The sequence below is a fragment of the Terrapene carolina genome, unplaced genomic scaffold, assembly GCF_002925995.2.
Source record: "Terrapene carolina triunguis isolate 2854851 unplaced genomic scaffold, T_m_triunguis-2.0 Scaffold58, whole genome shotgun sequence".
Classification (NCBI taxonomy): Eukaryota; Metazoa; Chordata; order Testudines; family Emydidae; genus Terrapene; species Terrapene triunguis.
The window spans coordinates 80,488,402-80,503,086 of NW_020664409.1; the positions used below are offsets into that span (position 1 = coordinate 80,488,402).

The 14,685-nt window shown below is 45.2% G+C and overlaps 1 protein-coding gene across 35 annotated transcripts in view; it reads left to right on the forward strand.

Moving 5' to 3' along the window:
• Positions 1-14,685, forward strand: part of RIMS2 (regulating synaptic membrane exocytosis 2) — a 791,243-nt gene that overhangs the window by 451,679 nt on the left and 324,879 nt on the right. For all 35 annotated transcript variants that reach the window (XM_026663674.1, XM_026663617.1, XM_026663622.1 and 32 more), the window contains 3 exons: positions 8,801-8,920; positions 11,351-11,450; positions 11,966-12,089. In XM_026663674.1, coding sequence (XP_026519459.1) covers positions 8,801-8,920; positions 11,351-11,450; positions 11,966-12,089 — 344 coding nt within the window. The remainder of the gene's footprint in view (positions 1-8,800; positions 8,921-11,350; positions 11,451-11,965; positions 12,090-14,685) is intronic.

Genomic DNA, 14,685 nt, shown 5'->3' on the forward strand with positions numbered 1-14,685 from the left:
GGCACTCTCAGTTTTCATCCCTGATTCTGCCTCATTATAGACCAGACCTCATGTAGGTTCCCTTGGGGAGTACCCAGGGTTTGCAAAAGCATGGGCTTTGTAACCGATTTATCTTCCTTTGAATCCAGCATATCAGCACCAGGAACAAAACAACCAACACTATTTGAAACACCAAAATCACCACAATTGGTTGTAAAGCCAGATTAAAAATTCCTTTTGCCATGGGGGACCATCCCAACAATGTCTCCCACCATTTGTGTTCTGAATTTTTGCTAACCCTCTCAATTACATGTTTAATTTCACTGGTAGAACGATGGACTGTTACCATAATCCTACATGCCTCTTGTTTAGCAGCATGTAAGTAATTCCTCAAAAGGGGATGCTGAAGCAATATCTGTAAAAGAAGTTCATTCCAATGGGTGCAGTTATTACATTTGAATACAATGTGTATTTCACTTTTAATTGGCTATATTTCAACTCAGACACTTGAAATTTAAAATCATATCCTTCAATAACTACAATATGGCAAAATCATTTATTTTCATGGGGATCATGAGATACATGATACACATAATTAATTACAAGAACTGGGCACTAACTTTTAAGACATATGGAATTATCACCCATATACACAAGCACAGATTCATTTACAAATGGATTAACAGCATAATGACATTTTCCCTCTATTATTTCTAAACATAATTTCTGTGGCTGTATGTATTTGTGGTGAATTCAAATCCAATCCCAGATTCTTCTAAGCAGACTCCCAATTGTACTTTCTTCCACCCAGGGCCTCTTTTGTACCCATACCCTATGATCCATGGGCTCTATCACTCTCTGATTAGCATTAAGGCCGGAGACTACAGTGGGGGAAACCCACCTTATCTCTGCTTCTGACACTAGTAAAACAAAATCAGTAATCTCTCAAGATCTTTTATCATATGCAAAATTTACCATTTTCCACCAGGATTATAAATCCCTCTCAGTCTGGATGGAATTTTTCCAAAGAATGCTCCTAATTTCCAATGGGAGTATCCCTCACATACCATCTCAAATCATGTCCTTTACCACATCACTAATTCACATCTGCATTTGCATGCATGCCAGGGCTAAGGAAACATTACTCTGGAGGGCACCAGCAGCCCGCAAGAGACGGAGATGATCTTTTTCTTGGGATTGCTCCCATTCCTCTAATAACTGTGCCACCCCATCCTGTGTGGAGCTTAACTGATCTAAGGATTCCCTCAGGGATGTTGCTAAATCCTTTAGGTGTTGCCCCACTGAATTCATTTTATTCAGAGTCATTTCCTCCTTTATACTATTAAGAAGCCCTACCATTGTGCCAAATGCTTCCAGTATGTCCCTTTTTACTCAGTCTTTGCATGGTCTGGGGACATCATGAAGATTCATCCAATTTTTCCAGCCCTCACATAATGGCTGGAAAAACTTTCCAAAATGGGGTTCTATTACCAAGATATTTGCTAAGATGAGGTCCATAATAACCTTATTCAGCGTGTGGGTTGGATTAATCACCAATTGTATCTTTACATTGGTTTGAACCACATATGTGCTGATCAAATTAATTACAGGTGGTTCCAGAATTCACACTTCTATACCTTTTACTCCATGGGGTCCCTGAAGGAGCCATTTTCCTGTCATATTGGGCTTCAAATTAATAACCATTTTATCAAGGCATGATTTAACTTTATTATCCAAACATCCTTTCTTCTTCGAGTGATTGCTCATGTCAATTCCAATTAGGCGTGAGCGCGCCACATGCATGACAGCTGGAAAGATTTTCCCTTAGCAGCACCCGTTGGGTCGATCCAGGTACCCCCAGAGTCATGCCTTCATGGCACGGAATATAGGGCCCTGCCAACCCGCCGACACCTCAGTTCCTTCTTGTTATCTCTAGCTTCAGCAAGCCTTCTCTGTCTCTTAGCAGATTTTTCCTGTAAATAGTTTGATATAGTTAGTTTTAGTAGGTGTTAGTTAGTTAGCTCTCTCTAGAAGTTCGTCTGGGGGTACTCCCCATCCCCTCCCCTTCTCCCCTGTTACTGGGTCATGCCTTGGTCCCCAGGGTTTAAACCCTGCACAGCCTGTGGCAAGTCTATGCCCAGAAGTGACCTCCACACTTCCTGCTTGAAGTGTTTGGGGGAAGCCCAACAAAAGCAAAGCTGCAAAGCTGCAGTGGATTTCGCCCTAGGACTCAAAAGGAGATTGACCAGCGCCTCAAGATTCTTCTGATGGAAGCTGCCCTCCATCCCCACTTGGACCCGGGTGCAGCTGAGCCGATGCCGAGCACCTCGAGGAAGGCATGAGTCGGCACCGAGGAAGGGGTCGGCACCGGCAAAATTTCCCACATAGGGGCCCTATGCAGGGCAGTGAATGGCACTGTTCACAATCCCTGGTGCCCCACAAGAAGAGGAGACCCGAAAGGGGCCGCTTACCCATGCCCAGACTGGTGCAGAAGGAGTCCACTGTTGTGAGGACCATGTCGGGCCACGTAAGCTTGTCACCGCCGCCTAGGGTTCCGTCAACTCCTGCCCCACCATGGGACCAGTCAAGTCTGAGCCCCCAGCAGTCCCCTCACCGGGAAAGTTGCGACCACCTGCAGTTGCCTTCAGGGCCGGCTTTAGGCCGATTCAGCCGATTCGGCTGAATTGGGCCCTGCGCTGCGAGGGCCCCGCGCTGCAGCTCTCCACCCCGCCCCCAGCTCACTTCCCCTTCCTCCTCACCCCTGAACGCTCCGCCCCCTCCCCAGAGATTTGCGGGAAGTCTGAAAAGGAGCAGGGGCGGGCAGGCAGCACCAGGTAAGCTGGGGTGGCGGGGGCGCGAGAAGGGCTCCAGGGAAGCGGGCCCGTTCCCGCAGGCCCCGCTGCAAGCCCCGCCCCCAGGAATCGGGCCCCGCACTTGCTAAAGCCGGCCCTGGTTGCCTTCCATGCCAGAGACGTTCGAGGCTGCCAGGGACCTCATCGCCTTCATGGCGCCGCCTTCCCCTCCTAGGTGCAACAGGACACCGAGCTCCGTCTCATAGGCACCTGTGAGACTCTCGGTGCTGTCTAGAGGCAAGCCGGCAATGGTACCATGCTGATCACCATCCCCTTGGCACCGGTCACCAGTACCTTCCACCAGCGGATGTATAGGGGAGCCACACCGGTCCCCAAGTTCCCGGCACTGCTCCCTGGCACCAGTGGGCACTGCCCCTCTGTGGTCATCCTACAGTGAGTCCTCCCAGTTGGAGATGGAATCCTATAGGTTGAGGCGAAGCAGGCTTTTCAGGTCCAGTAGACACAGGCAACAGTTCCATCCAGCACCGTGGCCTCGACAATGGCAGGCTCCAGCTCAGTGGCCTTTCTGGATCCCCTGGGTGTTCCACCAGGGTCAGGGCCAAAGACAAGGGTCCCATTCACGGAGATCGGCATCGGTGGCCTCGGCATCATATGTGCCTCTGGCACCTCACCTGGGTCAAGACCAACCATACCACACAACCCTGACACTGACCACACCGGTTCCGACTGCACCGGCACCAACTGCACTGGCCACATTGGCACTGGCCATGCCAGAAGACCAGGCACTGGTGCCAAGGGCAGAGAGCAGGACCAGCTCCCCACTAGGGCCTTGTCCTCATCTTCGCCTGATGAGGTAGTGGCGGGAACTTCGAATGCCTTGCCCTGGAGGTCAGCAGGGTGCTCCAACAGCTGCTGAGAAGAGTGGCACAGAACCTGGGGGATCCATGTTGAGGAGGTCACTGAAACATTGGATCTAATGGTGGACATCCTTGCCCTCGCTGGACCCTCCTGTATTGCCCTGCCACTTATAAAAACTATTCAGGACACCACTAAGACAATGTGGCAGACCCCTGCCTCCTTACCACTGATGGCAAAGAGGATTGAATGAAAGTACTTTGTTCCCTCTAAGAGGTTTGAGCATTTTTATACTCATCTCCTTAGTGGTAGCAGCGGCAAATGAGCAGGAGCGCCAAGGGTACCAGGGCCCATCCCCTAAAAACCGGGAGGATTTTCCTCTTTGGGAGGAAAATTTATTCCACCGGGGGGACTCCAGCTCCAAATTTCTAACCATAAGGCTGTCCTCAGCAAGTACAACTACAACTCATGCGGAGATATGGCAAAGTTCATGGAGCTTCTGCCAGAGGACTCCGGGGCAGAGTTCTCCTCCTTGGTAGAGGAGGATAAGCTAATTGCCAGGGCTTCACTCCAGGAAGCCCTTGATGTGGCTGATTCGGCCACCCACACCATGGCCTCTGGGGTAGCCATGAGGAGGAGCTCCTGGCTGCAAGTATCAGGGCTCCCATATGAGTTCCAGCAGACCATACAGGACCTCCCCTTTAAGGACTCGGCCCTCTTTTCAGAATAAACTGTCTCACAGCTTCATAGCCTCAAGGATTCAAGGGCCACCCTCAAGTCCCTTGGCCTGCACACTCTGGCTATGCAATGGAGGCACTTTAAGCCTCAATCTCCCCCCCCCCCCATTGTTTCTACCACCCACAAAACAGGCAGGATTTTTCTAAGAGGTGTAACAGGAACAATAGAAAGAGGCCTCCCCCCTCGTCAACCCAGGTCCCTGGGCAGGCGAAACAGTCCTCAGGCCAGAAACAGAACTTTTGAAGGTGTGCCCAGGGGCGACGCACCAGTCCAGACTCTGGATCCATCCCCCCTTACCTTCTCGTGCTGACTGTCCCGTTTCTACCCTGCATGGGCCTGAATTACATCAGATCGCTGGGCAACTCCACATGGTAGAAAGGGGATACTCTCTCCAGTTATCCTCCCTCCCCCCCATCCACCCTCTTTCCCGGTCCCTCTTCACGGACTCTTCTCACGCAGGAGGTCACATGCTCCTAATGGTGGGGGCAGTGGAAGAGGTTCCTCGGGAGCTGAAGGGCAAGGGTTCTGTTCACGGTATTTCCTAATACCGAAAGCCAAAGGTGGCCTCAGGCCCATCCTAGTCCTGTGAGACCTCAACAAGTTCATAAAGAAACTGAAGTTCCGCATGGTCTCTTTGGCATCCATTATCCCTTCCTTTGGATCTGGTATGCCACCCTCAACTTGGAGGACGCTTACTTTCATATTTCAGTAATACCATCCCACAGAAGGTACCTCAGGTTCCTGGTGAACCACAATCATTATCAGTTCACAGTCCTTCTGTTTGGCCTGTCAGTGGCTCGTCGGTGTTTACCAAGTGCATAGCAGTTGTGGCTGCATTGTTGCGTAAGCGTCAGGTGCAGGTGTTTCTGTACCTTGACAACTAACCGATCAAGGGCCGCTCCAGGGCACAAGTGGAGGTACAAGTGAGCTTCATAAGGGCTACTTTCAATTACCTAGCCCTTCTATTGAACATACAGAAGTCAACCCTATCCCCCGTTCAGTGGATAGAGTTCATAGGGACAGTATTGGACTCTACAGAGGCAAGAGGGTACCTCCTGGAGTCACGTTTTCGGTCCCTGTGCGACATCATACAAAGTCTCAGGCAGTTCCCTACCACCACAGCAAGGAATTCCCGAAAGCTTCTGGCCCACATGGCTGCTTGTACCTATGTAGTACAGCACGCCAGACTGAGACTCCAACCTCTTCAGGGCGTGGCTGGTGTATCGGCCTACTTGGGACAGTCTAGACAAAATTGTCACTCTACCTCGACCGGTTCTCGAGTCCCTCCTATGGTGGCTCGACCCTCAAGTGGTGTGTGCAGGTGTCTCCTTCGCCAGGCCACAGCCATCCCTTTTGCTGGTGATGGACGAGTCAGTGATGGGTTGGAGTGCGCATCTAGGAGACCTCAGGACTCAGGGCCTCTGGTCCCAAGCGGAGCTCTCACTTCACATCAATGTCAGAGAGCTGAGAGCAGTCCATCTAGCATGCCAGACATTCCAAGCCCATTTGGAAGAGAAATGTGTATTGGTCATGATGGACAGTACAACAGTGATGTTTTATATAAACAGACAGGGGTGTGCATGCTCCTCTCCCCTGTGCCAGGAAGCCCTCAAACTGTGGGATTTTTGCATAGCTCACTCAATACACCTGGAGGCGGTGTACCTTCCCAGAATCCAGAACGAGTTGGCGGAATATCTCAACAGGTCCTTTCACAACCACGAGTGGTCCATCTGTCTGGATATCGCAAATACCATTTTCCAAGATTGGGGATTTCCCCAGCTAGACTTTTCACCACGCGACACAACAGGAAGTGCCTGCAGTTCTGCTCCTTTCTGAATCACAGCCCGGGCTCCATCATGGATGTGTTCCTCCTTCCCTGGAAGGGACACCTCTTGTATGCATTTCCACCCATACCCCTCGTTCACAAGGTGCTGCTCAAGGTTTGAAGGGACAAGGCCTCGGTGATAATGATAGCTCCGCCAGCACTGGTACACTTCTCTCCTGGAAATGCCCATGGAAAACCCAATCACCTTACTGCTGCTCCCAGATCTGATAACCCAGGACATCTAATGGAGCCACCTTTTGAATCGCTTGCAGCATGTTCTCTGCTGTACCTCTCATATAAGGTGGCATTCCTGGTAGCCAGGAAGGTGTCTGAGATCAAGGTTCTAACATCTGAGCCTCCTTACACTGTGTTCTATAAGGACAAGGTTCAGCTTAGACCGCATCTGGCCTTTCTCCCTAAAGTTGTCCCCCAGTTTCATGTTAACCAGGATATCTTTCTTCCAGTTTTCTACTCCAAGCCACACGCAAGCAGTAGGGAGCAAAAACTTCATTCGTTGGATGTTCGCTGGGCGTTAGTCTTCTATATTGAGTGGATGAAACTGTTTCGGAAGTCTATTCAGCTGTTTGTCGCAGTAACAGACAGTCTCCTCCCAAAGAATTTCATCATGGATCACGTCTGTGTCCGTGCATGCTATGATCTGGCATAGATACCCTCCACTTACAGCACACTCTACTAGAGCACAGGCATCATCAGCGGCGTTCCTGGCCCAGGTTTCGACCCAAGAAATCTGCAGAGCTGCGACGTGGTCCTCAATCACACTTTTACCTCGCATTATGCCATTATTCAGCAGGCTAGAGATGATGCAGCCTTTGCCAGAGTGGTGCTACAGTCAGTAAACTTTTGAGCTCTGACCCCTCCTCCAAAATTTAGGCGTGGTAATCACATAATTGGAATTGACATGAGCAATCACTCAAAGAAGAAAAAACCGTTACCTACCTTTCGTAACAGTTGTTCTTCGAGATGTGTTGCTCATGTCCATTCCAATACCCACCCACCTACCCCTCTGTCAGAGCAATCTGGCAAGAAGGAACTGAGGTGGCAGTGGGTCGACAGTGCCCTATATTCCGCGCCATGAAGGTGTGACTCCAGGGGGCACCTGGATTGACCCAACGGCTACTAATAAGGGAAAATCCAAAGTAGTGGTAATTTGACTGTTTCTCTCCAGGCAGCATCAGAAGTAAATCAATGGGGGCATACGTCATCTGGCACAATAATTGGCACAAGCAGAGTGTTTTCTCCTAATTTTTTATAACTAACCTCAAACAAAGCACATAACCTATAGTAACTCCTAGCAGTCATCGTAGTAACACCTAATGGGTCACCAGTTTTTCTAATTTCAGCAAAACTACTCATTATCTCTTATCATCAAAACATTTTTAATCATAACAATGTGTTGGGGCACTTAAAATCAAGGTCACTATTCACTCACTCTCTTCCATATTTATAATCTGTTAACTTTCTGTCCCATCCTCCCATTCTGAAAGCAAAGCTGCAGACATGCAGCTGCGTGGCCTTGCTGCTCAGGGCCTAAGATTTTCCTAGCTATGTGATGTTTGGTTTTCAGCTGGCAGTGGCTGAACATACAAAATTACTGACTGCAGTACTGTCCCATCTGGGCTACATGCAGGAATGTCAAATTCTGGGGTACCATTTCATTCACATAGGTGTTGGTGTGGCATTTGATGCACAGAATGAGGTACACCACATATGATAGGCATATGTAGGACCCATGGATCTTGAAAAGTATTTTGTGGGGGACGTGTTGATCATTGTAGGGGTGGAGATACGTCTATGGGTTTTTATATTTTGTTTTGGCAGGGTCTGGTGCCCTTGAGTTGGTGTGTCCTGGTCTGTGGGGAGCTTGCTTCTGATGAGGTTGGTGAGGTTAGGATTTTGTTTGAAGGATAGAAGAAGAGGTTTGGAAAAGATTTCATTCAGAATGGGTCCTCATCAAGTCTGACACTGATTGTATCATCCATTACAACAACTTTGTGACACACCCTGCTACATACTAACCCCCCATTGTCTGTGATTGAAGAGGTGTTAATTGCCCACTTCATTTAATGTATTTTCCAATAACATCTGTGAACTCTTATGCTTAACAATCTGTCCCACCTTCTGTTTAGCTTAAACATTTTAGTTTCCTTCTCCAGACCTGAAGAAGAGCTGTGTGAAGCTGAAAATCTTGTCACTTTCAACAACAGAAGTTAGTCCAGTAAAAGATATTACCTCACCCTCCTTGCATCTCTCATGTCCTCGGGCTAATACAGCTAAAACAACACTGTAAACAAACATGTTATGCATAAAGATAGTTATAGATATTCCACAAATTGGGTGTAGGAATACATTTGTGAGGTAGAGATTTTATTCATTCTTTAAATGACTTAGGGATAGAATGAATGACTTAATATGTCTTTTCCAGGGCTTATTTCTATGTTTCTATTAAACTAATAATGGTGTAATCATACTGCTTTTAAAAATTGTAAACTTATCTGGAAATGAAAAATAATATTGAGATTTTTTCTGAGAAAGTATGTTCACTATGTTTTCCATTAACACTTTATCATAGCATCCTGTGACCTGGCAACCTTCCAAAGATGGAGACCGTCTAATTGGACGGATTTTATTAAATAAACGACTAAAAGATGGAAGCGTGCCTAGAGACTCGGGAGCACTGCTTGGACTGAAGGTTAGTAATGGACAATATTGAAAATATGTATTACTTTGTTAGCTAAATGTTAAGTAATTACATTTAAAGTTCAGTAAACTAGGTTAATATGTAAGAAAGACATTATTTTAAATGTTGCCATTACACTCAGAAATACAGTATAATGACATTTTATCTTCAGTTATCAGAATGATTACTTTTTTAAGGTCTTAGATGTGCTTAATAAAATGAATACTAGAAGGGTGTTGGAACGTTGTTCATATTAATGCTATATTGTTTTTAATTGCATTTATGGACTTTTATGTTTTAAATAAACCAAGTTGTGATTTAGTTTGTATTTATTTATTCTATATGATTGTTAAGCAATACGTTTTCAGATTTATTATGATTTGTTGTCTAGTACATATCTGCCAGCTTATAACTTACATATCTGTATCTCATGTTTTAAGTCATTTCATGTGTATCTTGTGGACTTTGGGATAATAGTTTGTAATCCTAACAGAATACTAGCACAAGAATAAGAATGAATTACATTTTGTAAAAAAGAATGCAAAGAAACCTGTAAATGTGGTTTGAACTTCTTTATTTATGGCAAATTGTCAACAAGTTTGATTAATCTAATATTCTTCATTTAACATAGTACTGGCTTCAGTTCAAGAGCACAGCTTAGTCTGTAGTATGGGATACTATAAATAGGGATTATGTCAACATAATTCATTATGAGCTATATTAATCTGCTTTAGAATTTTTTTTGAATTTTTATCTAATTGAAAAATGTTTACATTGTGAGAGGACAAGGTCAGTGAAAATGCAAGCTTGAATCATTGCTTTGGTATGTATTGCACTGTTTAAGGATCAGAAAACTTAAGACAAGGGGATAATAGTATCACTCTGTCAATAATTATTAAATACTTTGCATTCTGTTATATTGATGTACTTTTTGTTTTGTGGAATACGTCAGCACTTTGAGCTCAAGAATTACTATTGTGTTAACCACAGTAAATTGCTCTGAAAAATTATTTTAAATAATTGTGCCTGTCGTGGATTTTAATTTTATCAGGTTGTTTCTTTAAGCTGTAAAACTAACCATAAAACAGATTTGATATTATTATTTTATTGCTGCATAAAGACTGCTAAGGAATCTAAGGTATAGAATTAGAAGATTATACTGTATAATACATTCTTTCCTGATTCTCAGAGATACATAGTAAATTCAGTGTGCCTCATCTCCATACAGAGAGCTATCCTTAATGCAACAAGTATTTTTAATAAACGTAATGAACCAAATTAGATTTGATTGAGTAATTAATTCATTAATTTACCCCTTTGAATAAACTCCTCTGCTTAGTAATATCATTTTGCAAATTACTTGTACCTCAAAGGTAGAAGTTTATATTAAAGGTAAATGATAAAAGCAGAAAATAGAGTTATAAGCACAAATTCTGTTGTTATGCAATTAAAAGTTCACGTCACTTTCAAATAGATTGAACAAACATTTTTCTTCATCAAGAAAATGCTCCACCTTAGAGCCAAAGAAAATGAAACAAAGAAAAAGAGTCAACATTACAGAATATTATATTTTTCACAAAATGAGGCACTAAAAGTTTGGTGGGTGGTTTTTTTTTGTAAAACTGTGTGAGGTAAAAACAGTCATTTACAGATTAAATATATTTGTATTGAGTGCGGGGGAGAGAGAAGAAGCAGAAAATGTGGGGAAGAGGGTGTATGTGTGAAAAACGACTAAGGAAGAAAGGAAAGTTTCATACAAATATTAAATATTTGGAGACTTATTTACTTTTAGTGATAGTCAACATTTATGATATTTCCCCTGGAAGAGAAACATAATGTAAAATAGAGCTTACAAAAATGCTTCTTTTTGTAACTAAATGATTTCAAATGAAGATTACATCATCAGTTAATAGCCATGAATTTTGTGCCTTCCAGCTACAAATTAAGAAGTATAGTCTCTCTGAATACCTGCATCCAAAACCCTGTAATACCAATCTGAGCTGTATGCATTCAGTTAGAACAGCATACACTAGGATTTACCCCCCTAAAAATTACAGTTGTGAGGGTATATTTTTTATTGATGTAAACAGTTTAGCCACTGGTACATTAAATGTTGGGGTTTTTTTTTAGCAGTTTCCAGTGCTGTGAGACTGTAAGCTTATTCTGTTTACATGAACCATACAGTTTATAAACTTTAAAATTCTATATTTGCATTGCATTATCTTTAAACCACTTAAATATCCAGAGTAGACGTCAACTGAGCCAGTCAGCCAATATTCTGAGGGGTTTGGTTTTTCTTACATGTATACCAGAATCTACCTCACCTAGGCAGCATTTAAAAAAAAAAAATCAACTACCGGTAATTATTTTGTTTATATTGCCATAAAGTCTGAATCATTACAAATAATTCTATTTATGTGAAAACCCTTCTCTTCCAACCAGGTTGTAGGAGGAAAGATGACTGAAACTGGTCGGCTGTGTGCATTTATCACCAAAGTAAAAAAAGGAAGTTTAGCTGATACAGTGGGACATCTTAGACCAGGTATGTGTCTGTTTTAGAAATGAGTTACTGTACAGGAGACAATAAGCAAGAGAATAAGTGCTTATAAGTTTAGTTTGACGTAATCATGCATACTAAATGTGATGAGCGACAGTAGTGCAGCTGATAAATTTGAAAGTTCAAACCAAGCCCTACGTTCAGTCACTAGATTATCCATTTTGCCACTTTTACAGGCCCTATCAACTCTCACATTTTTTCAAAAAAGCAACTTTTAAAAAACAACCCAGACCAACAATGCCATATTAACTCTGTCAGTTTTACTAGGCAGTAGTTGTCTTAGTTGTAATGTTAATATTTTGCTGGTATTTATCCAAAGATGTTGTATGGGAAGCTTTTAGTTCTCCTGACCTCTCCTATATTTAAGACACTAGACTTGTTCTACAGTACAGATTGCACAATTTAGAAAGCTTGTAGTAGAATAGGGAGGTTGTCACTACCAGTGCAGTTCATAGAATTAGCTTTTTTTCCTAAGAAGATAATTATTACTGCAATTGCAGGCGATGAAGTGTTGGAATGGAATGGAAGGCTATTGCAAGGAGCCACCTTTGAGGAGGTATATAACATCATTTTAGAATCCAAGCCTGAGCCACAAGTGGAGCTTGTTGTTTCAAGGCCGATTGGGTGAGTTGTTTTCTAAATTTTCTTACTGATTAAAATAAAGTGCTGTTACATTTCACTTTAGACCCAACATATATTGTGCAGATTTTATACAGATTATAAAATAGTACCCAATATTCTATAATCAAAAAGCATGAGTGTAGGGCCAAATTGTCCCTGTTAGGCATGAGTTCAAATGGGTGGTGGTGGAGAGAGCTCCAGGAGGCATTCTGGAGCTTCTTGATGCACAGATTGGACATGCCTGCTACATCACCTCTTGAGAGGATCCAGAATATGCTCTTCTCAATGGATGGCAAATCCCTGCTCAGGGCAGTAAAGGCACTGCAATTACTGTTGGCTCCTGCTTAGGGGAAGCAACTTGTTCCTTGTCTCCGCTCCACACCTTTGTATCTACACATGGATCGGTCAAAGTATGACCCATAATGAATCCGGACACATTTCCTGATATGCTGCAATGTAGAGTTTTTGCCAGAATGTGTACAATGATAATATAATTTATAGGGAGTATTCTCTCATGTAGTGAAACCAGATTTTCTTCTTGCTCAGCTGTGAATAGACAGTCTAATAAATGATTGGTTAGCATCTAGCACGAGATATACCTCAGTGAAGCATTAGCACAACTCAGTACATAATTAACACTAATGTCTTATCTAAACTGTTCTCCCACCTCCTATTTAGTGTATTGCATTGCCCAATTGCTCTTACCTTTGAGACTTATTTCCTAATATCTAGCCTCGGGGTAGGCAACCTTTCAGAAGTGGTGTGCCGAGTCTTCATTTATTCACTTTAATTTAAGGTTTCGCGTGCCGGTAATACATGTTAACGTTTTTTAGAAGGTGTCTCTCTCTAAGTCTATATTATATAACTAAACTACTGTTGTATGTAAAGTAAACAAGGTTTTCAAAATGTTTAAGAAGCTTCATTTAAAATTAAATTAAAATGCTGATTTTACGCCGCCAGCCTGCTCAGCCCGCTTCCAGCCTGGGGTTCTGTTCACCTAGGTCTGCAGCGGGCTGAGCAGGGCTTGTGGCCGGGATGCCGGCTAGCAAGGGGCTGGCAGCCGGGACCCCAGACCTGGGGGGGCGGTTCAGGGGTCAGGGCAGAGAGTGCAGGGCAGAAGGCTGGGGGTGTGTGGGGGGTTCAGAGGTCAGGGCAGAGGGCAGTGGGGATGTGGGCGGTTCAGGGCAGAAGGCCAGGGGTGTGGGGGGATTCAGGGGTCAGGGCAGAAGACTGGCGGGCGTGGGGGTGCAGGGCAGAAGGCTGGATGTGTGGGGGGTTCAGGGGTAAGGGCAGAGGGCTGGGTGTGTGGGGGGGTGCAGGGCAGAAAGCTGGGTGTTGGGGGGGACTCGAGGTCAGGGCAGAGGTCTGGGGCGGGGTGTGGAGGTGCAGGGCAGAAGCCTGGGTGTGTGTGGGGGGGTGCAGGGCAGAGGGCTGGGGTGTGTGTGGAGGTGCAGGGCAGAAGGCTGGGTGTTGGGGGCGACTCGCAGTCAGGGCAGAGGGCTGGGGTGTGTGTGGAGGTACAGGGCAGAAGGCTGGGGTGCTCGACTTGTGGGGATGCTCCCAGCCCCCTACCCTGAGCGGCTCAAGGCAGGGGGCTGGGAGGGATATGCCCGGTTCCACCCCCTTCCCCAAGGCCCGTTCCTACCTCTCTCTGCCTGCTCTACGGAGCAGCAAGCACGCTGCCGCTCGGCTCTGCTCTGCTCCGCAAGGGCCATCGCCGGCAGGGAGGGGGAGGTGGAGGAGGAGGAGGAGGAGGAGGGGCCGGAACGCACCAAGCTGTGGGAAGAAGCAGGGAAGGGGGGAAGCTTGGCTGCTGCAGGACCAAGCTTCTGCCTCCTGCCCCCGCAGGGGAGAGCAGTGGGCGGGAGGGCTGAGTGGGGCGGGGGCCAGGACCTCCCCCCCACCGCTCTCCCCAGCCAGGGCAGGAGGCAGAAGCTTGGTCCTGCGGCAGCCAAGCTTCCCCCCTCCCCCGCTTCTTCCCCCAGCATGGCGCTTTCTGGCCCCTCCGCCCCTCCTCCTCCTCTCACCGGGCAGGCAGCGTGCCACTCAAAATCGGCTCGCGTGCCATGTTTGGCGCGCGTGCCGTAGGTTGCCGACCCCTGATCTAGCCTAAACATTTTCTTTCTTAGCTTCAGGCCATTTCTCTTTTCTTTATTGTCTTTAGAGACTGTGAATAAATCCCTTCCTTCATTTATACAATTCCTTAAAAGTATTTACAGATGGTGGCCATGTCCTCATTTTCCTAGCTCCCTCATTTTCTCCTTATATGTTTTCTTCTCCCATGCTTATATCATTTTCTTTGCCCTTTTTATTTTCTCTATTATGTTTATATTTTTCCTAGCCTGTGGGTCCCAGTAGTATATGAATTATTCCACATGGCTATGAAGAGGAGCATTATTACCTCCCTAATTTATTTCCTCTCCCAAGGTGTATGACCTTGCGTAATTTGTATTGAATTTAATATTGTTGCATATAGCCCTGTGTATTTGATGATATCTCTTTGGTTTTGAATTTATAATTACAAAATTCCTCTAGCTTCAAACTACAGATTAGTGATCTCTGAATGTCATGATGATGAATAACCATAATTCCAAAGAAA